This window comes from Halichoerus grypus, chromosome 15, assembly GCF_964656455.1.
Source record: "Halichoerus grypus chromosome 15, mHalGry1.hap1.1, whole genome shotgun sequence".
Classification (NCBI taxonomy): Eukaryota; Metazoa; Chordata; class Mammalia; order Carnivora; family Phocidae; genus Halichoerus; species Halichoerus grypus.
Genome location: NC_135726.1, coordinates 18361005 through 18385384, shown reverse-complemented (window position 1 = coordinate 18385384; position 24380 = coordinate 18361005). Strand labels below are relative to the sequence as shown.

Below are 24380 nucleotides of genomic sequence, written 5' to 3'. Positions count from 1 at the left end.
CACCTGGCGCACCTTGGGCGGGCCGCCGGGGTGGGGCGGGGCAGGGCAGGCGCCTACCCACGGGACTCCAACCCGGAACTAGTCTCGGCTCCCTTGGGAAGGCCGCGGCCCCTGGCCAGGAGCGGGACCCTAACCCCTGAGTGCGGGCCACGGGGTCCAGGACTTGAACAGAGGGACGTCCTCGTTCTCGGAGGCACCAGACCAGGCGCGCCCTTGGCCGGAGCTTAGACGGTCTGGAAACTACAGGCGCCCCTGCCCTGGCTGGACCATGGCGCCCCCGCGGAACGTGGTGAAGATCGCGGTCCAGATGCCTGACGCCATCCCGCAGCTCATCCAGCTGGACCAGGTCACTCGGCCTGTCTGGCCTCCATTCACCGCACCACCCCCCTCCGGGTGGCCCCCTTCCCCTCGGAACCCCCAGGGTCCTCCCCAACTGCAACCCACACCCGCCCCATGAGTGACCTGTCCACTTGCAGGCAAAGCCTCTGGCCGCTGTGCTGAAGGAGGTGTGCGACGCGTGAGTGCAGGCTAGCCAGGCCGAGGGGGGGGGTGGGGGATGGGAGGGCAGGACGGAGGGGCGCCCTCTACCGGCCTCACTGAGCCTCCGCTCCTCGCAGGTGGAGCTTGGTTCACTCGGAACGCTACGCCCTGCAGTTTGCTGATGGACATAGGAGCTACATCACTGAGAACGTGAGTCTCCCCCGCCCCCGCCCCCGCCAGGCCCATATCCCACTGTGCGACACCCGCCATTTCTAACCCACCTGATCTTGATCCCTCAGACTCATCCCCCTGTCTGGAATGTGATCTTTCTTTTCCGGACTCCCGAACCCTCACCAGCAACCCGGATTAACCAATCCTCAGAGCCCTTCTTGACTTCTCCCCCTTTCTCTCCATCTTCTCCAGAACCGCACAGAGATCAAGAATGGCAGCATCCTGTGCCTCAGCACTGCCCCAGTAATGCCCTTCCTGACCCCACCCGCATTCCCTGCCCTTCTTCTATGCCTCTTTGCCGCCCACCCTCCTCTCTGCCCAGTTCGGGAGGGCCCCGGCCCCAGCTCCGCAGTGCCCCACCTAGTGGACATCTGAGTCCCTACACCTCCAGTTCCTGCTCCTTACTTCCACCCAGCCTCCTCACCTTTCCCACCCCTGCCCAGGACCTTGAGGCTGAGCGGCTGTTGGGTGGGCTGCAGAGTGGGAGTCGTGAAAGGCGCCGGGAAGCTCTGCAGCACCTCGTCTTGCTGGCCCCGGACGTGACCTTTGCCCAGGAGGTCATCAGCCGTGATGGGCTTCAGAGACTAGGCACCATCATTGAGGATGGGGATGAGTGAGCACAGGACTGTGGTTTGTGGTGGACATGGTGGGGCTGGGGGTCCTAGTCTGGCCCTGCTCAGCCCCAGATGTCCCCCCAGCTTAGGGGAGGTGCTGACCCTTGCACTGAGGGCCTTCTTGGAGCTCATGGAACACGGCATGGTGTCCTGGGAGACGCTCAGCATCCCCTTTGTTAGGAAGGTGGGTTGGCTTTTCTAGGGCAGCAGGTGGGGGCAGTGGAGTGGTGTCAGGATCTGGCCTTCCATGGCGGTGAAGTGGTAGCAAGCCCCTACCCCTGTTACAGGTGGTGTGCTACGTGAACATGAACCTGATGGATGCATCTGTGCAGCCCCTGGCCCTCAGGCTGCTAGAGAGTGTGACCTTGAGCAGCCCTGCCCTGGGCCAGCTGGTCAAGAGTGAGGTACCACTGGATAGGCTGCTGGTCCACCTCCAGGTGTAAGTGTCTGGGGGTGGGGGTGGAATACAGGTGAGGGGCATGGAGCCAGACCCTGGATAGCCCGCTGAGCCCGCCTCTTCTTGCCCCAGGATGAACCAGCAGCTACAAACCAAGGCTATGGCATTGCTGACAGCCTTGCTCCAGGGGGCCAACCCTGCTGAACGCAAGGTGAGTGTCCCATCTGGTGGCTGGACTGCAGGGGTGGGGGGTGGGGGGGTGGAGCCTGCGCAGGAGCTGGTGGGCACTGCGCTCCAACCCGAGACTGCAGGAGGGCTGCTCGTGGTGGGGCTGAATCATCTAAGCCCCCTTCCCACTTACCTCAGCACATGCTTGGCTACCTGTGGCAGAGAAACCTTCGCCAGTTCATCTATAAGGTAGGAAGGACTGGGCTAGGCAGACCCCTCCCCGCTTTTCCTCCCCCAGTAAGCCTCCGCTCACACCTCTGGACTGGCTGTTCTCCAGAACATCATCCACAGTGCAATACCATTGGGCGACGAGATGGCTCACCATTTGTATGTACTGCAGGCCCTTACGTTGGGGCTGCTGGAGCCACGCATGAGGACGCCACTGGACCCCTACAGCCAGGTGGGTGCCTTTGGGGAACACGAGGCTGGGGAAGCTAGAGCGTGGCTTTGAGTCTATGATCCTGACACCCGCTTACCCCACGACAACGACCCCAGGAACAGCGGGAGCAGCTGCAGGCCCTGCGCCAGGCTGCCTTTGAGTCGGAGGGGGAGTCTCTGGGCACTGGGCTGAGTGCCGAGCGCCGCCGTTCCTTGTGTGCCCGCGAGTTCCGAAAACTGGGCTTCTCTGTGAGCGACCCCTCCCTAGCCCCCCACCCCTGCCTCAACCCAGGGCTGCTGTTGTTCCAGAGGCCTGGGGCCCTTACTGAGCTGCCTGTCCCGCTTCCCCCAGAATAGCAACCCTGCCCAGGATCTAGAGCGCGTGCCCCCTGGCCTGCTGGCCCTGGACAACATGCTCTACTTCTCCAGACACGCACCTAGTGCCTACAGCCGGGTCGGTAATTGGGTGGGTGGGATATGGCCGGGTCCCCATGGCCTTAGCTGAGCGCCCCGTCGCATTCACTCTTTCTGCCGCCCCAGCTGGTGTTGGAGAACAGCAGCCGTGAGGACAAGCACGAGTGCCCCTTTGCCCGGAGCAGCATCCAGCTGACCGTGCTGCTGTGCGAGCTGCTCCGCGTCGGGGAGCCCTGTGAGCGGGCCTGGGCGCGGCGCGGCTGGGAGCGGGGGCCGAAGGGCAGAGAGGGCCAGGGGCTGCGCACGCCTTCTCCCTGAGCCCCTCCTGCCCCCCTGCTCCAGGCTCCGAAACAGCCCAGGACTTTTCGCCCATGTTTTTCGGCCAAGACCAGAGTTTCCATGAGCTCTTCTGTGTGAGCATCCAGCTGCTGAATAAGACCTGGAAGGAGATGCGAGCCACCCAGGAGGACTTCGACAAGGTGGCTGGGGTGGAAGGGAGGAGACCTGGGCCAGGGCGGGGGCCATTCTGAGTGGGGGCCCTGAGCGCAGCCCTGAGCGGAACTGGGTGGCTCCAGGTCATGCAGGTGGTGCGGGAGCAGCTGGCCCGGACGCTGGCCCTGAAGCCCAGCTCCCTGGAGCTTTTCCGAACCAAGGTGAACGCGCTTCCCTATGGGGAGGTGCTGCGGCTGCGGCAGACAGAGCGGCTGCATCAGGAGGGCACGCTGGCCCCTCCCATACTGTGAGTTGCTGGGAGTGGGTCCCAGTCCTGGCCCCACCTGCCCCGGTGCCCCACGGGCCTTGCCCCAGCTCAGTCCCAGTCAGCAAGCCTTCCCCTTGCCCCCTCCGCCCCCCAACCCAGGGAGCTACGGGAAAAGCTGAAGCCAGAGCTCATGGGCCTGATCCGCCAGCAGCGTTTGCTCCGCCTCTGCGAGGGGACACTCTTCCGCAAAATCAGCAGCCGGAGGCGCCAGGGTGGTTGAATGGGCAGGGGTTGGCAGAGAGCGGCTGGGTTGGGATCAGGGCCCCTCGCGTCACTCCTTCCCTCTTCCCTTTCTGCTCACAGACAAGCTGTGGTTCTGCTGCCTGTCCCCCAACCACAAGGTGCTGCAGTACGGGGACGTGGAGGAGGGCGCCAGCCCACCCACCCTGGAGAGCCTGCCTGAGCAGCGTAAGGAGGACGGGGCAGGGGTCCGGGTCAGCCACCTGCCCTCCCGAGACCACCCCCTGTCCGGGGACCGCCTGGGTCCCAGTGGTCAGCCCGGCCTTCTTCCCGCAGTCGCTGTGGCCGATATCAAGGCGCTGCTCACAGGCAAAGACTGCCCCCACGTCCGGGAGAAGGGCTCAGGGAAGCAGAACAAGGTGAGTGCAGTGGAGGCCAGGGGCTCCTTCCCCCCCGCACCTGCCCTGCTCTGTTCCCCACTCAGCACTGTCCGCTGCCTGCCTCCCCCAGGATCTCTATGAGTTAGCCTTCTCCATCGGCTATGACCACGGGGAGACGGAGGCATACCTCAACTTCATCGCCCCATCCAAACGGGAGGTGAGTGTCTGGGCCAGGCTGAGCCAAGTGGGGCAGACAGGCTCGGGAAGAGGTGGGCAGGCCCTCACGGAGCTGGCCCCGTCCCCAGTTCCACCTGTGGACAGATGGGCTGAGCGCCCTGCTCGGCGGTCCCATGGGCAGTGAGCAGACTCGGCTGGACCTGGAACAGCTGCTGACGATGGAGACCAAACTGCGGTTGTTGGAGCTAGAGAATGTGCCCATTCCCGAGCAGCCGCCTCCCATCCCCCCGCCCCCCACCAATTTCAACTTCTGCTATGACTGCAGCATCACTGAGCCTTGACAGTGAGGTTGGCCGTGGGCCACAGCTGCTGGCACTGGTGACCGTGAAGGGTGGAGGGTGGTAAAACCCAGACACCCTGACCAGCAGAGGCTGCCGCGGAAATAAAGTCTGCTTGACTCTTGGGTGTGTGTCGAGCCAGTTCTGCAACTGTGGGCCAAGCCTGCCTTCAAATTTAGCTGGCAAATGAGATGGGGCATCAGGCCAAGGTCACTGCTTGGGGCCACAAACCTGGGCGGCCGCAGTTGAGGGGCTGGTGTTGTGAAGGAGGGGCTGGAGACAAGCTGACCCTATTGTCCTTCTACAGGATGAGTTCTCAGCCTTCCTCGGTGCTGGGCCTGCAGAGAGGGATGTCCTCTGGTCTGGGTAGCAGCCCATTGAGGGACGTGGGGCAGAAGATACTGCCCTAAGTGGATGCCTTCCTGGGCCGCATTAACAGGGGCCTAGTTTCCAGAAGGCTCCTGACAGTCTGAACTCAGTCCTCAGTCCTGCTTGGCCCAGTCCTCAGTCCTGCTTGGCCCTGCCTGGTGTCCTTTTCAAGACTTGGAGGCCCTCTGGTGAGAGGTCTGGAGGGACAGATGTGAAGTTGGGTCTGTTCTGTGCTGAATGGCAAACTCTTAAGATTCCAAACATGACCCCAGGTGCTGGGAGGATAGGGCTGATGCTGATAAGAGGGAATTCAGTGCCGGAAGCCTGGCATTCTGATGCAAATCTGCTGGAGCATGGGTGTGGTGGGGGCCACAGAGAGGCAAGGCCTCTGGGGACGGAAGTGGCTAGGGGTGCTGGGCCCAGCTGGAGGTCAGTTTCAGAGGCTAGCACACGAACCCACAGGCCCCACAGGGCAGGCTGAAAGCTGCCACCTCTCTGACCTCCTCCATGCCTCTCACTACTTCTCTTTCTCAACACCTTCGCACATACCTTTTTAAACAGTGTTAACCATCAACATGTTACCTTGAAAACTGATGAAATGGCATCTCCTTTGGAGAATGTGCTGGGGGAGCATGTGCTTCTGACTCGGGCCTCCAGGGGGCCCTGTATTCAGAGGCTTCTCACCTTGGAATAGTTAAAGTTCAACTTGCTATTGAATTCAAGATGGCAATCAGGAGCAGGGATCCCAGATGCAGTTAACTCTTCTAATACCATCAGTTCTTCCTCCCCAGTGTCTCCATTCTCTTGTCCAGGCCACCAACATCTTGGCAAGAATCTCCTGACTTCCTGCCTCCTGTCTTGCCCCTCCAGTCCTTAACACCCCAAGTGCTTTTTCAAACATGAAGCTGATCTGATTACACACATGCACACTACCCCCATCCTGCATTTTTCAGTGTCTCTGTTGTCCGTGGGATGAGGGTCACGGTTACTTGCCTGAGCGGTAGAGCTAGATGGGTAGGAGACATGTTGTGGTTTAGGACGTCTAACAAAAGGCCTGTGGCTTGCAGAGTTCTCTGTGCTTGATCCAAGCTAGCATCCTCCCTGCGGCCCAGGGGCCCCGCCCTGCCCTCCTAGCACCAGCTCGGGCCTGTCATGTGTACCTCCCTGGTCCTTTCTCATTGCCCTCTTTCTTCCCTTCTGCCCCTTTTTCACTGCCTCGAGTCTTTCCTTGATCTCTCTGGGCTCTGTTCGTTGCTCTCCTAGGCTCCCAGTTCCAGCTGCTTGTTTCTCTATTTACGCACACCCCACACACTGGACTGTCCCTGTCTGTCGGCTAATTTGCCTCCCTGCCTGACCTGGGGGCTGGGAGAACTTCGGCACCTCTGAACCCCACATAAAGTGCAGTGCCTGGGGGGCACTCAGGCAGCCATGCTAGCTGCTCCTAGAACTGATGGGCAGATGGACAAAGAGAGTGGACAGATAGTTTCTCAGAGCTGCTGTTGAGAAGTCACTGGCACTGTTTAGGAGGTTGGACTAGGGGACCTCTAATGACCCTACCCAGAGATACTGTCCTCTTTCTTTTTTGTCCCTGAAGACAGCCTCATTGCATCCTTAATCATTGTGCTCCTAGGGCCTGGCTGGCACGTGTCTTTGCTGCAGGACATGCTTGGAGGCTCAAGCAGGGAGAGTCCTCCAGGCTTCTAGTCTCCCACCATACTGGGGAGGAAGTTACGACTTGCTGGGGGCACCTGTGGGGCTTTGGGTCAGGTGTAAGGAAGAAATTGTCTATGTGCGTCTGGTGTTTTGTCCACATTGTCCCTGGGCTAGGCTGGGCTGCTTCAACTGAGGTCGAGGGGACGAGGGGGCCCTTTAGTCTGAGAACTTCAGACAAGGAGGTAAGATCTGGAATTTTTAATTTTGTTTGGGTTTACAACAAAGTCTGTGGCCTGGCTGCTGAAGCTCAGTGCCAGTAAGAGCCGGGAGAGCTCCTTATAGGGGATAAGGCGAGGCACAGGCCTCAGGTGGGAGAAGTGGGCAGGTCAGGAGGCACATGGTCTCCTCCGCAGCCCCAGATGCACCCCACCTGTGGGCCTGGCCTCCAGACCCAGGCCTGGCCAGGAGAGCAGGAGCCGGCATTTCCAGAGGCCTGTGGCAGCGACATATGGCTGGAAAAGGCTCCTGCTGGGCTCTAGGGCAGACTGGGGCAGGAAGCCCCCTTGGCTGCCCCGGATTAGCCCTACCCGCCGTCCTAGAAAAAGGGGTTTATAGCTTGGGGAGGGGGCTTTGGTGTATGTGGCAGAGGCGGGCAGAAGGCACTGACTCGAATCAGGTCAAGAGGCCAGGGCTGGGGACTTGGGGGGGGGGGGGTGGGCAACGGAGGCCGAGGCACAGGGTTGGTTACTGACCTGGCCCTAGAGTGTTACGGTCAGGTCAGCACCTCCCACGAAGCGGGACTGGACACAGGTCACCTGGGGCAGTTGGGCTTGGAAGTGCCTGACGGCAGCCATGCTGATACGAGGGCACATGGCCACATCTAACATCCGGAGCTGCTTGCATGCCCGCCCGATGGTATCCAGAGTTCTGTGGGAGGCCTCCGATGAGCGCCAGCCGGCATGGGGACCCAGCCCAGCCCCCGGACCGTGGCATCATCGGACAACTCACTGCTCGGTGAGCTGCCCGCAGCTGGCCAGGTTGAGGTGCTGCAGCCTGGGCCAGGAGCTGGCCGCCTGGGCCCAGCCCTCGTCACTGAGGAGACTGCAGTGACTCGGCACCAAGCGCTCTGTGAGTGCTGGCCACCAAGCCCTGGTCTGTGAGTGCTGGCAACAGGCTCAGCAACAGCTGCCTCAGCTTGGGGAACTGGAGCACCTGCAAGGACCGGGCTGAGGAGTTGGGGGGGGGGGTAGGGTGCTGGAGCCCAGGGCCCTTCCAGGCTCTCCCACCCGCAGCTGGAGGAATGGCCATAAGTAGCAGGAGCCGAAGGGCATGGAACGTCTTCCACGCAAAAAGCGGGTTGGCCTGGGTCTGACGCCGGTGCCAGGCTCCTCAGCCTATCCACGCCCCCGGCCCCACACCTTGGCCGAACTGGCGTCAGTTAGTTTGCTGCAGGCTGTGAGGTCCAGCTCCCGCAGGGCCCGCAGCATGAGCAGGGAAGGGCCCTGTGGATGGGGAGAAGGGTCCTTGGGGCCCGAGGCCTGATGCTCCAGCTCCTGATGTAGCTGTGGGAAGAAGCTCCTGCTTCTCAGGTTCCTCCTGAGTTTGGCCCTCGAATATTCCTAGAGAGAGACACTTAGGAGGGGCAGGAGGGCAGCTCAGCCCAGGGACCACCCTCCCCCCCTTCCATGACCTGCACCTGGGGCTCATGCGTCGGCTCCTCACTTGGTTCCCCCAGCCCCAGAAGCCCCCAGTCTTGGAGCTCCTTGCACCAGGCCATACGCAGGACTGAGAGGTGAGTGAGGTAGGCGCAGATGGCCTGCAGGGTCCTGTTGGTGAGGGCCACGCAGGAGGATAATTCTAGCACCCTGAGGCTCAGGCCCAGCACTGGGATCAGGGAGAACACTGAGGCATCCTAGGAGGGAAGTGGAGAAGGGAGAGAGCAATGGGCAGGTGGCTTGTGCAGGGGTCCCCAGGAAGGTTCTGCCAAGGTTCCAGCTCCACAGGTGACAGGAGGGAGCCACCAGATGGTCCACGGAGGGAAGCAACAATGTCCCTGTGCTGGTAAAAGGTAGGGGTGGGACACCAGGAGGAGTTTGCTGGGGGACTAAGGCCTAGATTGACCACGGCGGGAAGGATGCAGGTGCAAGTTTCTAAAGTATCTGTCCTGCTAGTGCTCCCAGACCCTGCTGAAGGTGTGGGCGGAGGCAGCCTTCTGACCATAGCCTATTGGATCATCAGTGGACATCTGACCCTAGCTGAGCCAATCAGGTATGCTTCCTCTAGAATTTGAAGCAGAACTGGGAGGTCACCATTGGGGTAGGGCTGCCACCTGCCAGGAGCAGGAGCTAAGGCAGAGTAGAGGAAGCTGGTTTATAAAGAGGTTTATGAGAGACACAAGAACTCGAGCCCCGGGCCCCGGACTCCGGGGAGAGCAGCTAAGAGACACATTGTGCTATTGGGAAGATGGAGTGGGGAGCAGGGCAAGGAAAGCGCCTGTGGAGGAGACTGAGAGACGGTTTTCAGGCTGGGAATGCCCGGGGCACATTGAGAGGTTGAAGGAATAACCCACTAAAGAGGGAGAGACTGTCATTGCCAAGTTAGGGACGCCACCCAGAGGGACAGGGCTGAGCCCTATTGAAGGGACTGGCTGCAGCCGAGAAATGACCATGACTCCCACATCACATTACCTTTGTCAGACCCTGTCGAGCAACCTCCTTGTGTAGTCTCAGTATCCATTCTCTGCAGACCCCCCCTCTCATCTTCCCTGCCTCCAGAACACCTGCCATTAGTGCCCCTACCCAGCCCACCCAGGGGGCACAGAGCACTTGGTATATGAGGTGTGGGCTGGGCCGGTCTGGTCTCTTGGGCCTCCCTCTAGCTGGGCCCACAGTAGGGGCCAAGGGGAGGAGTGCTGGCAGGAGCACTGTATTTCCAGGCTCCTTTCCCCTTGTGTCCTCAGTTCACTTCTCCCTGCTGTTCCTTGGACACCGACACTGGGCAGGGCCTCCCTGCCGCCATGGGTGCAGCGCCCCCAGCCCCAGCCCTGGAGAGGAAGGAAGGGGATGGTGTGCTCACCTTGAGTGAGGAGCAGTAGGCCAGGCTGAGGGAGGCCAAGGGGGCTGGAGCTCTGTACCCCGAACCCAGGGCCTGGGCCAGGCCCCGCCCGCTCACCAGGCAGCACTCTGCCAGGTCCAGGCTGTGCAGCTCCCCCAAGCCCCCCAGGGATGTGCATCCTGCGTCCGTCAGCCGCTGCAGCTTCCTCAGGCGGAGACACTGCAGGTGCCCCAGGTCCCGGCTGATGGCCAGGAATGCTCCGTCGGCCAGTTCTGAGCAGCCGCTGAGGTCCAGGGAGGTCAGGCCCGATTGCAGACGGCAAAGGGCGGCCACAGCCTCTGTGGAGAGGTCCTGGCAGCCGTGCGGGCTCAGCTCCTGCAGCTGCAGCCCGGCCACCTGACCCAGGGCCTTCAGGGCCTCGGGGAGCAAGCCAGTGCCACTCAGGTCCAGGGCGTGCAGCCTATCAGCCCTTTCCTTCACGAATCGCAGCAGGTTGTGGAAGGAGAGTTGGGAGGGGGAGGAGTCTTGGGGGCCAAGGGAGCCCCGGGCTGGGCCTAGTTCAAAAGTGAGGTGACAGTAGGCCAAGGAGAGGCGCTCCAGGTCGGGGGCACAGCTGCTGAGCCGGTTGAAACTGAGGTCGGTGAGGTCCCGCAGGCCAGCCAAGTGGAGCTCACAGAGGCCACGCAGCACCTGCCGGACCCGCTGTGCCGTCTCGGGCTGGGCTAGCAGCGTGCCGCCTGCGAAGAGGCTGTTGCAGCCACTGAGGTCAAGGATACGCAGGGCCGGGCAGCCCAGGATCAAGGCCACAAAGGAGGCCTGCGTGGGGCTGCCCCCACTGAGGCACAAGCTCTGCGGTTTCGGGCCCAGGTGGTAGGCAACAGGCTCCAGCACCTGGTGCGAAGCTGGCGAGCCGTCCAGGTTGGTCAGGCTGATGCAGGTGATGCCCCTGAGGCCCAGGCTCTTGATGGCCGGGAGCGAGGCGGAGGACACAGGGATGCTGTACTGCACGTTTGTCTAAGGGGCAGCAGCAGGACTGGGCTCAGCCCTCTGGCTTCAGAGGCGGTTGGCCGTCATGTCTGGTGGCCAGTCACTGGCAGGTCAGGGAAGGGCCCTGTCCCGATGGGGACCCACTGTGGTGTGTGGTGTCATGTGTGGTTGAGGGGGTGCTGGTGGGAAGTGGGAGGTGGGAGGACAAGTCACTCTGGGGCTCAAAGGGGATGACCGTGAGGGGAGGGCAGGAAGGTTAGCAATGGATGGGACTGGATGCCTATGGAGGGGCGGGGACAGGGTGGGGGGAGCTGGCCTGCTGGGCACAGGGGGCTGGGGTGGCCTGGAGGAGAGCCAGCGAAGCCCCCAGGGGGCAGAAGGACTAAGTATGCTGGATCCCAAACTTTGGGGCTTTCAGAAGGTGGCCCTGAGACCCATGGACTCAGCTCCTGCTCCAGGGAGTCAGAGCTCAGCATTAGCTAAGCAATCAGCCTCCCCCACTTTTTCAAGAGAATATAAATAGCCCTCAGAACAGCTGAAGGCTGTAAAAAGCGAAGCAGTTGTCACTCACCACCACCATGGGTGGCCCAGGTGCCAGAGGTCTAGGGCGGGCAGTGAGGCCTAGGTCCCCTGGCGGCCTCCCTAGCTCAGCCACTTGAGTGTTTACAAAAGGGTGTTTTGTGTGTGTGTGTGTGTGTGTGTGTGTGTGTGTGTGTGTGTGTGTACCCCAATGCATGTGGGCCCTGCAGGCTCCAGAGTTCAAGATGTGCTTGTGATCTTCGGGGCTCATCTCCGGGGGGGCCTATCTTGTCTGTCCGGGTAAGGAAGGAGAGGCCTCCCATTTCTGTGGGCAGAACTCTGCTAAGAGAATGAATCTTGAGGTGCCAAGAGTGTGGGGCTGGCCCCGCTGTAGGGCAACAGGGGAACGAGAGTGGGGGGGTCCATGACTGGTGTGGGATGGAGCCTGGAGGTGAGCCCAGGGCTAGATTGGTGGGGGGACAGCCTGGCTTGTCTAGGAGTTTGGGGAGCCCCCGTTTTCATAGAAGCGTCCCTGATTTTGTGCCAAAGGGAAGTTATATCAGGTGTGGGGGAGGGAGAGGAAGGCTTGGCTTCTTCTCTACCCCTGATGGATGGCCAGGCTGCAGGCAAGCAGTACCCAAAGGCTCTTGTTTTAATATATCAACATGATCCTGATGCAGGAAAGCAAGCCCTCTAAAAAACCTGTCCTGTCAGTTACTGCAAGAACAAGCTGACGTCCCCTGCTTCTGCCCCACAGATCATCATCAAAAGGAATTCAGAAAAGTAGGAATGACACATAAGATGCACTCCGGCAAGATACTTATCAACAGGATTCTCCCAGGAAGACACATGAAACCCATTCCTGGGTGGAGAAACCAGGCTGACTTCTGCCACAGAGAGAAGCAGCTCCCTATGGCTGTCATCATGGGAAGGAGTGTGTGGTAAGAAATGGGGGCCAGCTCCTGACTGCTTCCACAGGAATCAGGGGTCAATTCCCATTCCCGGGATGTGGTCCTTGTGGATGAGAGGAGCACTTCCCGCAGCTCCCCCTCGTGGACACTGGGAGGCAGTGGGGTGGTGGGAACCCTAAGGGCTTGGCTCCCTCTCTCAGATTTAAGGAGGGGGGAAGATCCCAGTGGGTGGGGAAGGTGATGCAAGGTGATGAAAAGATCAGAGAGGAAAAGTTTTAGAAAGGAAGGCTAAAGCAGACCTCCAGCCGTTTCCAGGCCCTGCTGACAGGGGCCAATCTGAGGATGGAGAGTGAGCTGTGGCTGCAAGTGCAGAGCAGGGCCCGTTGCTGACGCAGGACCACCCCTGCCATCATGTCATGGCCGCCCCCCCCCCCCCCCCGAGGCTCCAGCAGCCACAGTCCTTCTTTTCCTTCCTTCCTGAGCCTTGGGGGCCAGGAAATGTTCTCATGTTCTCCCCTTCTCCCACTGCCTCCCTATGAACAAGGTAGATGAACAGCTGTGTGTGTGTTGGGGGCAGGGACACTGGCAGTCAGCCTAGAGTCCAAGTCCAGGGCCGACTGGCAGCAGGAAAACCCACCAAACACAGGGGCAGGGCCTGGTCTGAAGGACTTCCAGCAGCTATTGGGAGATGTGTGAGAGTGTGTGTGTGTTGAGATTTGAGACTGCCTCCCTGCTCCCCACTGTTTTTCTTGATGGGGAGGGGGTAGCCTCTAAGCCATCACCCAGGTGGTCTGCCCTGGACTCAGAGTGCAGCACCCAGGCGCAGCCCTTTAGGGATACTGGTCATCCGTGGGGAGCAGAGCAGCAAGCAGAAGAAGCAGGCTCCTGGGTTATGGTTTTTGGCCCCAGTGTAGGAGGGTCGCCCTCCCTAGGCCCTAGGAAGATGCTTCTGGAGGTCCAAAGGAGGACTGCAAGGGTATCTGCTCTAGCTTCAGCTGTCCCATCCACAGAGGAGCCAACCAGCCCCCATCTCCTCCTTTTCCAATGCTGGCCTCTTAGGAGTAAATGCCAAGTCATTTGGGAAGTACCCCAAATCTGCTAAAAGGGACACATATCCCTTGACTGTGAGAGGCCAGGATTCCATTGTACCTCATGAAGCCCTGCGCTGAGACTGCAGGCCTGGGTGCCGGCTTGCAAAGCACGTGATGGGGAAATGGCTCTCCTTGTCTGCTGGCACAGGAATCCAAAGCTAACATGCCTGTTCTCCAGAAGAAAATACCTGCGCTGACACCCAGGGGCTTTGGTCTCTAGAGAGGAGTTAGACCTCGGGCGTCATTTCCAGAGGCTCCTCTGGGCCTTTATAAATACCCCAGCAGGAGAAGGCGTGGAGGGCAGAAGCTGAGCTTCTTCACGGTGACCAGCCCAGTGGCAACCAGGGCTCTCCCCGAAATGGGCAGAGCCTGGGTGTGTGTGTGTGGGGGGGGTTTCTGCCTTTGTCTACCTTCTTATTTGAGAAAAGATAGGATTAAGTGGGAGCAAGTCAGGGGGAGTAAGAAGTCACCGATCCAGCATTCCAGGCTGGCCTGGTGAGGCATAAACCCCAGCCATGAGCCAGAATCTTCGGTGGCGCCTACTAGCAAGGGGCACGACTTCCTTAACAACCTGCCCACGTCGGGGCCCTGGGAGATGGTTCCTGCTAATAAATGCTGCAAACTGCTCTCTGGGACATGGTGGGGATGGGACGCCAGCAGAGCCCCTGATGCCATGTACCTGTGGCGTGGCCTTCGAGGGCTCCCGGCCCAGGTGGGGCCGAGCTCTGCAGAGACACCAAACAGGTCTTTGTCAGCGTCCTATCTGGAGCTCGCAGCTGGAGCAGCCCCAGTGCTAAAACGGTGGACTCTAGATCTCAAACTCCGACCGTGGCCTCCTTCTCACTCTCACCCTGTGCCAATCTACTCCTGACTGCCCACTTCGCTTCTCTCCTCTCCTTCTTGGCTGGACTCCAGGAACCTCTCTGCTGATCGCCTCTCCCTGGGGTCCTGTGGCCCTGGCCCTGGCACGCTGCTGTGCCCATTCTTCTTGCCCTGCCAGGGATGATGAGGGCGCTGTGCTGAGGCTACAGAATTCCGCCTATGGAAGCCGCAGTCTCCCCTCTTGCCTCCCCCATTGCCCCCCTGCTCCCCTGGCTCTCTTCTCATCACCCTCAAGGGTTCTCTCCAAGCCTACCATTCTCTCCAGTCCCTGACGCAAGTGCAGCAGCCTCCCCTTACTCCGACCTCAGAGACGACCTGTTCTGTTTCAAAAAGAAGCCACAGCCGTCGGTGGGAAGGCCCTCCCTTTGCTGTGTTCAGTCCACCAGCCAGCTCCTGGCAGGACCCATCCTAACCTCCTTCCCTCTCCTCCTCCTAATCCCCTTCTCTCAACTACTGGGCCTGCCCCCACCTTCTCCCATAGGAACCCGCAGTCCCTGCCTTCCCACAGCTCCTTCCCCAGTTTACAAATACCTCAGAGTCATAACTTAACAAAAGGCCTCCCTTGATCCTGCCCCCCCCCCCACTCCTGCTTCTCCCCTTTCCTCTGCGCTCAGGCTTCTTGGAAGCACGTAGGCACGCCCATACGCCTTATTAGACCTCTTGCCTCACCCACTCACCCCTCCATCACTGCCCCCACAGAATCTCTCATTCCTGGCAACTGCTCCCTTCCAGCAAGGCCATCAACATCTGGGGCTCCTCTGCAGACCTCCCACAAGTGTCCTTTCTGCCATGCCACCTGCTGTGGGTGGCCAGTCTCCCCCTGCTTCCTCCCACTGGGGGTTCTGTGCTTCTGCCTGCCTGCTCTCCTCCTACCTTCTAGCTTGCTCCCCATCAACCTCTTTTGGGGCCACCAAAGAAGAGAGAGACCCAGTCCATAGAGGAGTGAGTTCCTCAACTGTATGTTCCACCCCATCACACACACACACACACACACACACACACACACTCTCTCTCTCTCTCTCTCTCTCTCTCTCTCCCTGTTGCCCTCATGTGCACCCTGGCAGATTGCACTTCATCTCATTCCAAATGCTTTATCTGCAGTCCACATCTTTTTCCAGAACGCAGACCCTGGGAACCAGTTACCTGAGGGACCTCGCCAGATACATGGATGCAACATACTTACATCTGAATTCACTGTCTTACCCCAACACTGGGCCTTCTCTTAAACTCTCAGTGCCCTCTACCAAGTCACCCAAGTCAGAGATCTGGGAGCCATTCTAGACCCCTCCCTCACTCCCCACATCCAGTGACCAAAGTCCCTTGCATCTCATGTCCCTGACACACTGCAGCATGTCCCTCCGCTCCCGCCTCACTGCTCCTAGCCTAGTTCAGGTGCCCGTACTGTCTCTCAGAAATACATCACAGCAGTTTCCTCCTTATGGGGGTTCCGGCCCCCGGTCTTTCTGGCTCCTATCCAGCCTTGGTACTGTCACCAGGTGATCCTTACAAAAGGCAAACTGACCATGCTCTTTGGACCCCTCGATGGTTCTCCACTCCATGGGATGGAGCAGAGCTTCCGGGCCAGCCCTTCTTCAGCCCAGCTTTCCCATGCCCGCCCTCCTTCCTCCCCGGCCCTGGCTCTGGGCATGGCAACTTCTGATGGTTGTCTCATGCTGCCATGCCTCTGCTTGGCTGCTTTTTCTCTTTGGTCACAGTGCTGGGGCGGCGGGGGGCAGGCGGGCTGTCTCACCCCTCACCTACTCCCATTATTTAGCAAATATTACTCTTCTGTCTAGGCCCAGCGCAAGCAACCCCTTCTCCATGAAGTCTTTTCTGAATCTTCTCTGCATCCCCCACACAAGACTCCCGGTGCAGCACCCCTACTCACTCCTTTTAGCTTACGCTTATCTACCTCTCACTACCAACTGTCAAGTGCTGGGCCTCCCCCGGCCCTGCAGCCCCAGTGCCCAGCACAGGGCTAGGCAGACAGACAACATCCCTATCTGAGTGAGCGAGGCCTCTCTGAGCAGCTCTGGTAACCTTCCCACTGCCTTCTGCCCTGTGAGTAGCGCAAGCCTCTGTGCCGAGGCCCTGGCCTCTACCTCTCTTCTCACTCCCCTAAGACAACGTGGCCTCCAAATTCACCCAGCAAAGAGGCCACTGGCCTCAGAGGAACTTCCTCAGCAAACCGTTCCGCATTGCCACCCGCTCCCCTCCACGTCCTGAGCAGGAGAGGTGACATCCACTCCACCCTCTCCAAGGCCACGCCTTGTATCACCTCAGGCCGCATCCGCCATTTCCGCCATTTCTCCTGTCTCTGCTTCCTGCATTCACATTCACCCACTCCTCTCTGACTCTCCTCAGCATATGAACACACTTGAAATTTCTCCCAATGAAAATCCTTTGTCGAGTCCCCTTCAACCTCTCATTATTGCCCTATTTATTTCCTTCCTCTCGTGGGGAAATAGGTCACTCTCTACAAGGCCCTTCTTATCTCATTCACTCTTCCACCCACCTGGCTTTTCCCCCCAGATGCCAAATGTTGCTGAAGTCACTGGGGACCTCCCTGGACATCAGACATCATGGGCACTACCTGTTCTTTATTTTCTGGACTCTTCATGGGATTTGACACTGTTAGTCATCCAGTCAGCACTGTAAATGCTCTCCACTTCTGATCCTCGGGACCTTCTCTGTAGGTGCTTCCTCCTCTCCATGCCCTTGGACTGGGGTACTCCCCTGGGGCATTCTGTGGCCTGCTGTTCCTAGGGCTCTTCATGTGCTGCCTGGGGGATGTTACTTGGATCCATGGTTTTAACCTCCACCCATTCTTGAATGATACCCAACTCTGTATTTATTACCAAGACACTTCTCTTGAATTCCTCACTCAGAAATCAAACAACCAACTGCATCTCACCATCTAGAAGCCGCACGCTTCAAATTTCAACAAGTCCAAATCAAATTTCTTTAGACACTAAGCTCAATGACACTGGATAGATAACATGACAGTAGACCCTACTTATATATACACATTTAATATGTGACAAAGGAGGAGTCCAATGCAGCAGGGAAGGGAAAGATTATATATAAGTGGTATTAGGGCTATTTGAAAACTAATCAATTTAGCTTCTTACCTGCAAGAATAGATTAAAATAAATTTCACCAATTAAAAAAATTACTATAAAAATTTAAGCCATAAAACAGAAGAAACGATTTTGTTGTGAACCTAAAGCCTCTCTGAAAAAATGAGTCTAGTGAAAAAAAAAAACAGAAGAGAAATATGAGTGTACATCAAATTACTGAAGAGGCAAGGGGTCTCTAAGTTTAAAAAGCAGTGGAAGAAATAAGAAAGCAAAAGATGTTCAGAATCAACAACATAGAAATTTAACCTCTGTGTCTCAGAAATAAGCACATATCTACAGATCAAATACAAAGGCAAATATGTTAGGAATATATTTCAATAAATATGTAAAAGATCCATCTCTTTAATGTATAAAAGGTTCATACAAACGGATAAGAAAAATACTAAGATACCAATGGTTAAATGGATAAAGAACAGAAACAAGAGAGGGAAATATAAATGGTCAGCTAATGAGAAAACTGTTTAGCCTCAGTAGTGATCAAAGAAGTCAGAATGAAAACAAGGAGCTGTCACCGCTTGCCTTTCAAACTGTTGCAGAAGTCTGCATTCACCTCCAAGCTGGGCTGTTTGCCCACACCCCGACTCACCCTCTCCAGTCTCCTCGGCACTGGAGTTCTAAGACACATCACACCACGTCATTCCCCTGCCTTAACATTCCTGTCCAGGCTCCGTGATGGTAATCAGGATGGAGCCCTGGCACCAGTGCCAGCTTGTGGTCTGAGCCCCCTCTAGCCTCATCTCCCACCCCTCCTACACACATCTCAGTTCTAGCCAGAGAGAACTTGGGTGGCCGTTTACAGAGCCATTTCACACCTTGGTGCCTCTACCTGTCCTACCACCGGTCCTGGAAGACCAACCTTCCGCCTCATCCTGTTCCGTCAGGAAGCCTTCCCTCATGCTGCTGGTCTCCTCTGGACGTCCTTCTTCCTGTTCTTGTTGCACCCTTCATTCGAGTGTCACAGCACCAAGCACACGACATCACCATCACTCATGTACTTGTCTTTCTCCTTCACTGCACTGTGAGCTCCTTGGGGCAGGGGACTCTATCTTACTCATCTGTAAAGTCCCAGCACTGTACCCACAGTCAAGTGTGTATGAATGTAACGTATGTATATGTATGCATGGATGAATGGACGATGTGGAAGCAGGGCCATGAGCAAACTGGAGTGAGAGACGGCTGAGAATGGGCCAGGTGAGGGTGGCCACCTTACCTCCCGAAGGGCATTCTGGGCTGCACAGTACCAAGCCCGACTCACGAGGGAGGCCTCTTTCTGATCGGACAGAGGCAGGAAGCTCAGAATATATGTGAGCATCTGAGGGAAAAAGACAGGGCATTGGGAACTATTAGAGCTGGGGGCCTTTGGTACCTTCTGCAGCTGATAGTGCGGTCAGTCTGAGGGGACTGGAACACTGGCTTCTAGTTCATCTTGAATCCTAAGCTTCATGGGGTCTTCACTTCCCCTCTCCAGCCCCCAGGCATCTTTACTCTGAACAAACCATTCCTGAGCCTCGCCTGGATGCAGGTTTGTACTGACTGATAAAAAGCAAACTTCCCGCTCAGTTTGGTAAAAAGAGCCTGGGCATTAGGACCAGATAAACCAAGTTCAAATCCTTACTCTATCAACTGGCCTCTCCGAGCCTTGTTTTTCTAATCTGTAAAATGGCAATGGTAGTGAGGTTTAAATGGGTTGTGCTGAGAATTTAATAACGTAGTAAAGTGTCGGGGTGCCTGGGTGGCTCAGTCGGTTAAGCGTCTGCCTTCGGCTCAGGTCATGATCTCAGGGTCCTGGAACCGAGTCCTGCATTGGGCTCCTTGCTCAGTGGGGAGTCTGCTTCCCCCTGCTCTCGCTCTTTCTCTCTCCCTCTCAAATAAATAAAATCTTTTAAAAACAAAAACAAAAACGTAGTATAAGACCTAGGACAGCAAATCAGGTGTCCTCCTCTGATCTTCGGAAACCACACCCCTTCCTCCTTCCCTCACAGGTCAGGCTCTGGGTCCTCCCTCTTTCCCCATTTTCTCCACTGTCAACTCGCCTTCTCAGCTGGCTGTTAAGATATGATCCCAGCAGGACCCAGCCCAGGTGCTCAGGCCCTCGCTCCACCTATGCTCTAGGAGTCTGGGGGTCATGAGGTTGGAGGCCCTATAGAGGACTGGGGAGGGAGTCACTGGTGAGGCCAAGAATGATCTAATATTAACTATTCTTTTCTTCTGAAATCTTCTCTCTTGGACTCTTGTAACACTGTGTTTTCTAGGGCTCCACTCTCCAACTCCAACTGCCCCGTTTCTGGATTCTTCTGTGGCTCCCATGGCTCAGACTTGGGTCTTTCAATCTGTTTCCTTCCTAGGATAGTAAATTCATTTGCATGGCTTCAACAGTTACCTCTACAGCAATAAGCAACAATTCAATATCCGCATATTGTCTCATCATTCATGTGCTAGTCTGGTGTTGCCAATCGTCCACAGGATCCATTATCTAAATGTCTTACTATCACCTTCATCTCAACCAAAAATCATATTCTCAGTCCAAAGCATCCCTTCCTCCCAACTTTCCAGCACCTGAGCTTCAATGCCAATAGTGCATCTCACCTGAAGATCCTGATAATACTTTGTACTCTTCATGCTCTTCTGTCCCTTGCTGTCAGATACAGGTGTATGGCACAGGCTTAGGCCAGGGTAACTAAGACTCATGCAGATCTCAGCTCTACTACTTCCAAGCTGTGTGACCTATGTGACCTCAGGCAAGGTAACTGACCTCTCTGAGCTTCAGTTTCCATACTATATATAATAGTTACGATGTGCTTGATACCTAGTAGATGTTCCATAAATGGTTGCTGGATTGCTGTTACGAATATTTCTACCTTTGAAATTTTAGCACCTCAGTAGCCCAGACCTTTATCACCCCAGACCTGGATTCTTTCTACAATCTCCCACCTGACCTCCTTGCCTCCAGGCTCAGCCTTGCTAGTCATTTTGCACACTGTGACAAGGTTAGTTTCCTTAAAAAACAGCTTTTAGTCTTAGCACATCCCTGATGAAAACCTTCAGGGTACCCCAGTACCCTCAGGACGAAATCTCTTCTCTTGGGTCAGCAAGACCCTAAGCAAGATCCTGCCAGGCCCTATGCCTGACGGGACCCCTGATCCCAGAGCTCCCCCAGTTCAGTCTTCCCACGTCCTACAACCATACCATGTCTATTACCTTTTGCCTATGTAGGCCTTTTTCCAGGAATGCCCTTTCTTAACCTTGACCTCACCAGCCCATTCTAACCTCTTCTTCCTTTCTTTGATCACTAGCACACAAAAGGTACTCAGCCAATACTTACTGGTTTGAATTAAAGATGGACAGTGCTCTATCTCTATTTTCATCAAAGCCCTCTACCTCAATTTTCACCAAAGGTTTGCTCAGGGAAGGAGTGGGGAAGATAAAACAGATCATTACTGAGAGGCCTGGGGAGAGCCGCCTTCGGGGCCGGAAAGCTAGACAGGGGGAAGAGAACACTGATGGGATTGGGACTGACTAAGCCCCCACCCTGTGGGAGGCAGGGAAGCCTGTCTGAGCCAAGTTAAGATAGTGGCCATCCTGTATTCTGGGGCTCGGCTACCAACCGAAACAATAAACCTGTCCTCACTGAGGAGAGGGAGCATGATTCTTTGAGCTGAGAAGGGGGTGGCTTTTCTAGGTGGAAGAGGAGGCAATGGTAAGGATGGAGTCACCATCCATGAACCCCATCCTAAGGGGCTACAACTGAGATATGACTGGTCATTCCTGGGATTTATGTAGTAGACATCCTCTGGGGCCTAGGAGATAAAGGATGCATGGTAGGGGGCTAAAGGGGGTGGGAGCTGCCCTATTCTTGCTAAGGGGAAGGAGCACCTTCCAGGGCCAATGAGGAAAGGGTGGCTTGTCTCCCGTGGGCAGCGGGAGGGAGCTGCCAACTCTCAAGGCAAAAGGGACGGAGAGGCCATCCCAAGAGGCCACTGGGAACAAAATCTGTTCTCTCTCTCCGGCCAGTGGCGGGAGAGTGGTCTTGTTCCAGGCTAAGGAAAAGGAGCAAACATCCCATGGGGTGAAGGAGGTAGGGACAGCCATCACTAGGGACCGAGGGAGTGGGGAGCAGACCTGTCCTGGGTGAAGTAATCCAGCGACTGTGGCCGGAGTTGATGGGAGGGGCAATCTGTCTCCCACCGCCAGGGGAAGGGGGCAGCCGTCTTTCGGGGCAGAGGGAATGGAGTGATCATCTCAAGGGGCCAAGGAGGATAAGATCGGTTACCCTTCGGGGACGAGGGGATGGAACGGTCATCTTCCAGAACTGAGGGGGAGGGGCGGCCATCGCTAGAGAAGGGAATAGGCAGAGACCCTGTCCTCGCTGAGGTGACAGGGCAGCCATCTCCTGGGGCCGACGGGGCAGGAGAGGACGGTTCCCCCAAGCTAAGGGTACGGGGTGGCCCAAAGGCAGGGCTGTTACCCATAGCCTGCATGTCCTGGGATCTCTCGGGCAGGTCGTTTCCGCCAGGCGGGGGGAGCCTGGCGAGCTGTCTGACAGCCCCTCCCCCCAGTCCGGGACCCCGAGGGCGGAGCCTGTCCCAAGCCAGGCCTGAGGGCGGCCTCCTCTCACCTCCAGGGGCAGCGACTCCGCCATCGCATCCCCGCCGCCTCCGCCCCCGTGCAAGGCCTTCTGGGAAGTGTAGTCCTACCGACTGGGGGGGAGGGCCTTGGGAGGGAAGTGGACCCCCCCCACTTCCGTCACAGTTGTGACGATTTGGGTCTGCACCGGAAGTGCCTCTGCTGCCGATGTGGTACCTACTGACCGCGGTTTCGGTCGCTCTCCCTTGTTTTCCTTGCTGGGTGTTTGCGTCGCGCCATGGCGGTAAGGAGGGCGAGTAGGGCGGGGTTCGCAACGGCAGAGGATTCCCGGGGCCGGGAGACTGAAAACAGAGGAAGGATATCAAAGGAAGCGGTCCGCCAGAGGGGGGCGCCATGCAGTGGCCAGACCCTACTAGAGCTAGCGCGGGGGAATGGAGCGGCGCACCGCCATACCAGAAGTGGTGCGGGAGGGGAGTGGGCGTCAGTACCAGACTGTACCAGACCTGGTCGGAGACCTTAGGGGCCTGAAAGGGGTGGGCGTCAGCCGAGATCTGGACTACTCCAGCAGAGGCCGGAGGCGCGCACCATTCAGCGCCACTCAGGAGTCCCCCTTGAAGGGGTAGTCAGCCCAAAGCTGGACCTTACCCGGGGAGCCAGGAGATAGCCTAGTGTTGGATTGTTCCAGGGTGAGCAGGCGATCATCGGTAGGGGTGTTGCACAGATGGTGTCAGCCCTAAGCAGGATGGACGGGAGGAGGGGTGGGCATCCCAAGGATTGTGCTTGATTTGAGTACGTGGGGATCTGGCTCAGGTGCAGGTGTAATTCTGTACCTGACCAGACTTGGGGGGAGGGTAAGGAGGACCCTGGCTGAGGAGGGCTCTGACAGCATCTTACCATTCCTCTGCAGCCCAAGGGCAAAGTGGGCACGAGAGGGAAGAAGCAGATATTTGAAGAGAACAGAGAGACTCTGAAGTTCTATCTGCGGATCATACTGGGGGCCAATGTAAGTACCTACCTCCTTGCTTCTGTGCCCACCCGAGATCCCACAGTCAGCTCTGGTGGGGGTGGGGGTGGGTGGGCGTGGTGGTATGTGACAGTCATGTGTAGTTTTCCAGAAGAAAACTACAATTAAAAAGAAATGAGGGGCACCTGGGTGGCTCAGTGTTTGCCTTTGGCTCGGGTCATGATCCCAGGGTCCTTCCCTGCACCACGGGAAGCGTGCTTCTTCCTCTCCCACTCCCCCTGCTTCTGTTCCCTCTCTCGCTGTGTCTCTGTCAAATAAATAAAATCTTTTAAAAAAATTCTTAAAAATTAAAAAAAAAAAATGAGAATGGATCCAGGCCCCCCAAAAGTGCTGAGTAGTCAAAACAAAACAACCAAAAATGAAAGGAGGGTTTGAGTCTCAGATGGACTTGAGCCCATCCTTCCCATCACAGATACACAGGACCTTCTTTCCTGGGCTGACACGTCAGAGGGGAGTCTAGGGACTCAGGGACTCAGGGAACAGACCCCTTTCTCCCACCAACCCTATGAGAAACAGCCTGTCTCTTTCCACCAGCTGGCCTAACTTTTGGTCAGAGTCAAGGAAGGCCTGTGGTTTAGGGTAGCTTTTGATCCCAGCCTGATCATGTATCTGTTTACAGGCCATTTACTGTCTTGTGACCTTGGTGTTCTTCTACTCATCTGCCTCATTTTGGGCCTGGGTAAGTGTCCCCTATCCTGGGAAGTGGATAAGCATATAGGATTACTGGCTGGCCTTTGATACCATTCTTATTCTGCAGATGGCCCTGGCCTTTAGTCTGGCAGTATATGGGGCCAGCTACCACTCTATGAGCTCGATGGCACGGGCAGCCTTTTCTGAGGATGGGGCCCTGATGGATGGTGGAATGGACCTCAACATGGAGCAGGGCATGGCAGAGTGAGTGTCCCCCGCTGCCAGCCCAGGTGAGCGGCCCCGGGGCTGGGGTGTTGGGGCCCAGATAGCCCAAGACCCACAACTGCCCGCAACTTAGAGGGTAGAAGGGAGATGAACTGGGGCCCATCTACTATTTTTGGCCCTTGCAGCCTCCCTTCTATCCACAGGCACCTTAAGGATGTGATCCTACTGACAGCCATCGTGCAGGTGCTCAGCTGCTTCTCCCTCTACATCTGGTCCTTCTGGCTTCTGGTGCGTGGACTGTAGGGCTCCCAAGAAGGGGCTAGAGCATTTAACCCTTCTCTTCTTTCATTTCCTGCACCTGGCTTCAAGTTACCTTTTTTGTCCTAGGCTCCGGGCCGGGCCCTTTACCTCCTCTGGGTGAATGTGCTGGGCCCTTGGTTCACAGCCGACGGTGGCACCCCGGCACCAGAGCACAATGAGAAACGGCAGCGCCGACAGGAGCGGCGGCAGATGAAGCGGTTATAGCCCCTGACGTTTGGGTCACAGGCTGCATGGTCCCATGCCAGGAGCAGGGAGGGCCTGCCTAGTCCAGGGCCCAAAAGCAGTCTAAGGTATAGGATTGTTGAATAAATGGCTCAGAATGTGGCTAACGGCTGTGTGGGTGATAATGCAGGGCGAGGCAGGGAGAGCCAGTCCTGCGGTACTGTAGCCAGTATTAGCCTCCTGCTCCAGAC

General features: G+C 57.2%; 4 protein-coding genes across 9 annotated transcripts; 2 read left to right on the top strand and 2 right to left on the bottom strand.

Annotated features, from left to right (window-relative positions):
- The first annotated feature begins 54 nt into the window (after positions 1-54).
- Positions 55-4702, top strand: ELMO3 (engulfment and cell motility 3). 4 transcript variants are annotated; one of them, XM_036115093.2, is made up of 20 exons: positions 55-346; positions 477-517; positions 618-690; positions 904-954; positions 1155-1324; positions 1410-1509; positions 1613-1764; positions 1855-1933; positions 2089-2139; positions 2228-2350; positions 2446-2577; positions 2681-2782; positions 2869-2977; positions 3085-3221; positions 3318-3481; positions 3602-3714; positions 3806-3910; positions 4019-4101; positions 4193-4279; positions 4368-4702. In XM_036115093.2, the coding sequence occupies exons 1-20, from the start codon at positions 269-271 to the stop codon at positions 4578-4580; spliced, it is 2163 nt and encodes a 720-aa protein (XP_035970986.1). In that variant the 5' UTR covers positions 55-268; the 3' UTR covers positions 4581-4702. The 4 variants fall into 4 exon arrangements, with proteins under 4 accessions (XP_035970986.1, XP_077918890.1, XP_077918891.1 ...); XM_078062764.1 differs by lacking the exon at positions 2681-2782; XM_078062765.1 differs by lacking the exons at positions 55-346; positions 477-517; positions 618-690; ... (3 more) ...; positions 1613-1764; positions 2089-2139 and having other exon boundaries at positions 2189-2350.
- Positions 4703-6469: 1767 nt separating this feature from the next.
- LOC118550246 (Leucine-rich repeat-containing protein 29) lies at positions 6470-21898 on the bottom strand. Of its 2 annotated transcripts, XR_013444163.1 has the most exons (4): positions 21799-21898; positions 18394-18495; positions 7608-7811; positions 6470-7526 (listed from the first exon to the last, which is right to left on the bottom strand). XR_013444163.1 is itself a non-coding variant. In XM_078062767.1 (3 exons), the coding sequence occupies exons 1-3, from the start codon at positions 21820-21822 to the stop codon at positions 7689-7691; spliced, it is 249 nt and encodes an 82-aa protein (XP_077918893.1). In that variant the 5' UTR covers positions 21823-21898; the 3' UTR covers positions 6470-7688. The 2 variants fall into 2 exon arrangements, 1 of the variants encoding a protein (XP_077918893.1); XM_078062767.1 differs by having other exon boundaries at positions 6470-7811.
- Positions 7801-11220, bottom strand: LOC144380301 (uncharacterized). Its single transcript, XM_078063489.1, has 3 exons — positions 11212-11220; positions 9675-10667; positions 7801-8511 (listed from the first exon to the last, which is right to left on the bottom strand). Exons 1-3 carry the CDS (start codon positions 11218-11220, stop codon positions 8233-8235), a joined length of 1281 nt encoding a protein of 426 aa, XP_077919615.1. The 3' UTR covers positions 7801-8232.
- A 16-nt stretch (positions 21899-21914) lies between the features above and the next one.
- Positions 21915-24291, top strand: TMEM208 (transmembrane protein 208). 2 transcript variants are annotated; one of them, XM_036115132.2, is made up of 6 exons: positions 21915-22050; positions 22675-22770; positions 23411-23470; positions 23549-23685; positions 23832-23934; positions 24034-24291. In XM_036115132.2, exons 1-6 carry the CDS (start codon positions 22045-22047, stop codon positions 24169-24171), a joined length of 540 nt encoding a protein of 179 aa, XP_035971025.1. In that variant the 5' UTR covers positions 21915-22044; the 3' UTR covers positions 24172-24291. The 2 variants fall into 2 exon arrangements, with proteins under 2 accessions (XP_035971025.1, XP_035971026.1); XM_036115133.2 differs by having other exon boundaries at positions 21919-22050; positions 23850-23934.
- Positions 24292-24380: the final 89 nt, after the last annotated feature.

Bases quoted from the DNA above. Each gene is read 5' to 3' on its own strand.
- TMEM208 (XM_036115132.2), top strand. The intron at 23,686-23,831 runs GTGAGTGTCCCC...TGGCCCTTGCAG, and splicing joins ATGGAGCAGGGCATGGCAGA to CCTCCCTTCTATCCACAGGC. The intron at 23,935-24,033 runs GTGCGTGGACTG...TTTTTGTCCTAG, and splicing joins TCTGGTCCTTCTGGCTTCTG to GCTCCGGGCCGGGCCCTTTA.
- LOC144380301 (XM_078063489.1), bottom strand. The intron at 8,512-9,674 runs GTGAGCACACCA...CTTCCCTCCTAG, and splicing joins CCTACTGCTCCTCACTCAAG to GATGCCTCAGTGTTCTCCCT.
- LOC118550246 (XM_078062767.1), bottom strand. From the start codon at position 21,822: ATGGCGGAGTCGCTGCCCCTGGAG. The intron at 18,496-21,798 runs GTGAGAGGAGGC...TTTTTCCCTCAG, and splicing joins CGGAGTCGCTGCCCCTGGAG to ATGCTCACATATATTCTGAG. The intron at 7,812-18,393 runs GTAAGGTGGCCA...CGGTCCTTGCAG, and splicing joins CCCAGAATGCCCTTCGGGAG to GTGCTCCAGTTCCCCAAGCT.
- ELMO3 (XM_036115093.2), top strand. From the start codon at position 269: ATGGCGCCCCCGCGGAACGTGGTGAAGATCGCGGTCCAGATGCCTGAC. The intron at 518-617 runs GTGAGTGCAGGC...CGCTCCTCGCAG, and splicing joins CTGAAGGAGGTGTGCGACGC to GTGGAGCTTGGTTCACTCGG. The intron at 2,978-3,084 runs GTGAGCGGGCCT...CCCCTGCTCCAG, and splicing joins GCTCCGCGTCGGGGAGCCCT to GCTCCGAAACAGCCCAGGAC.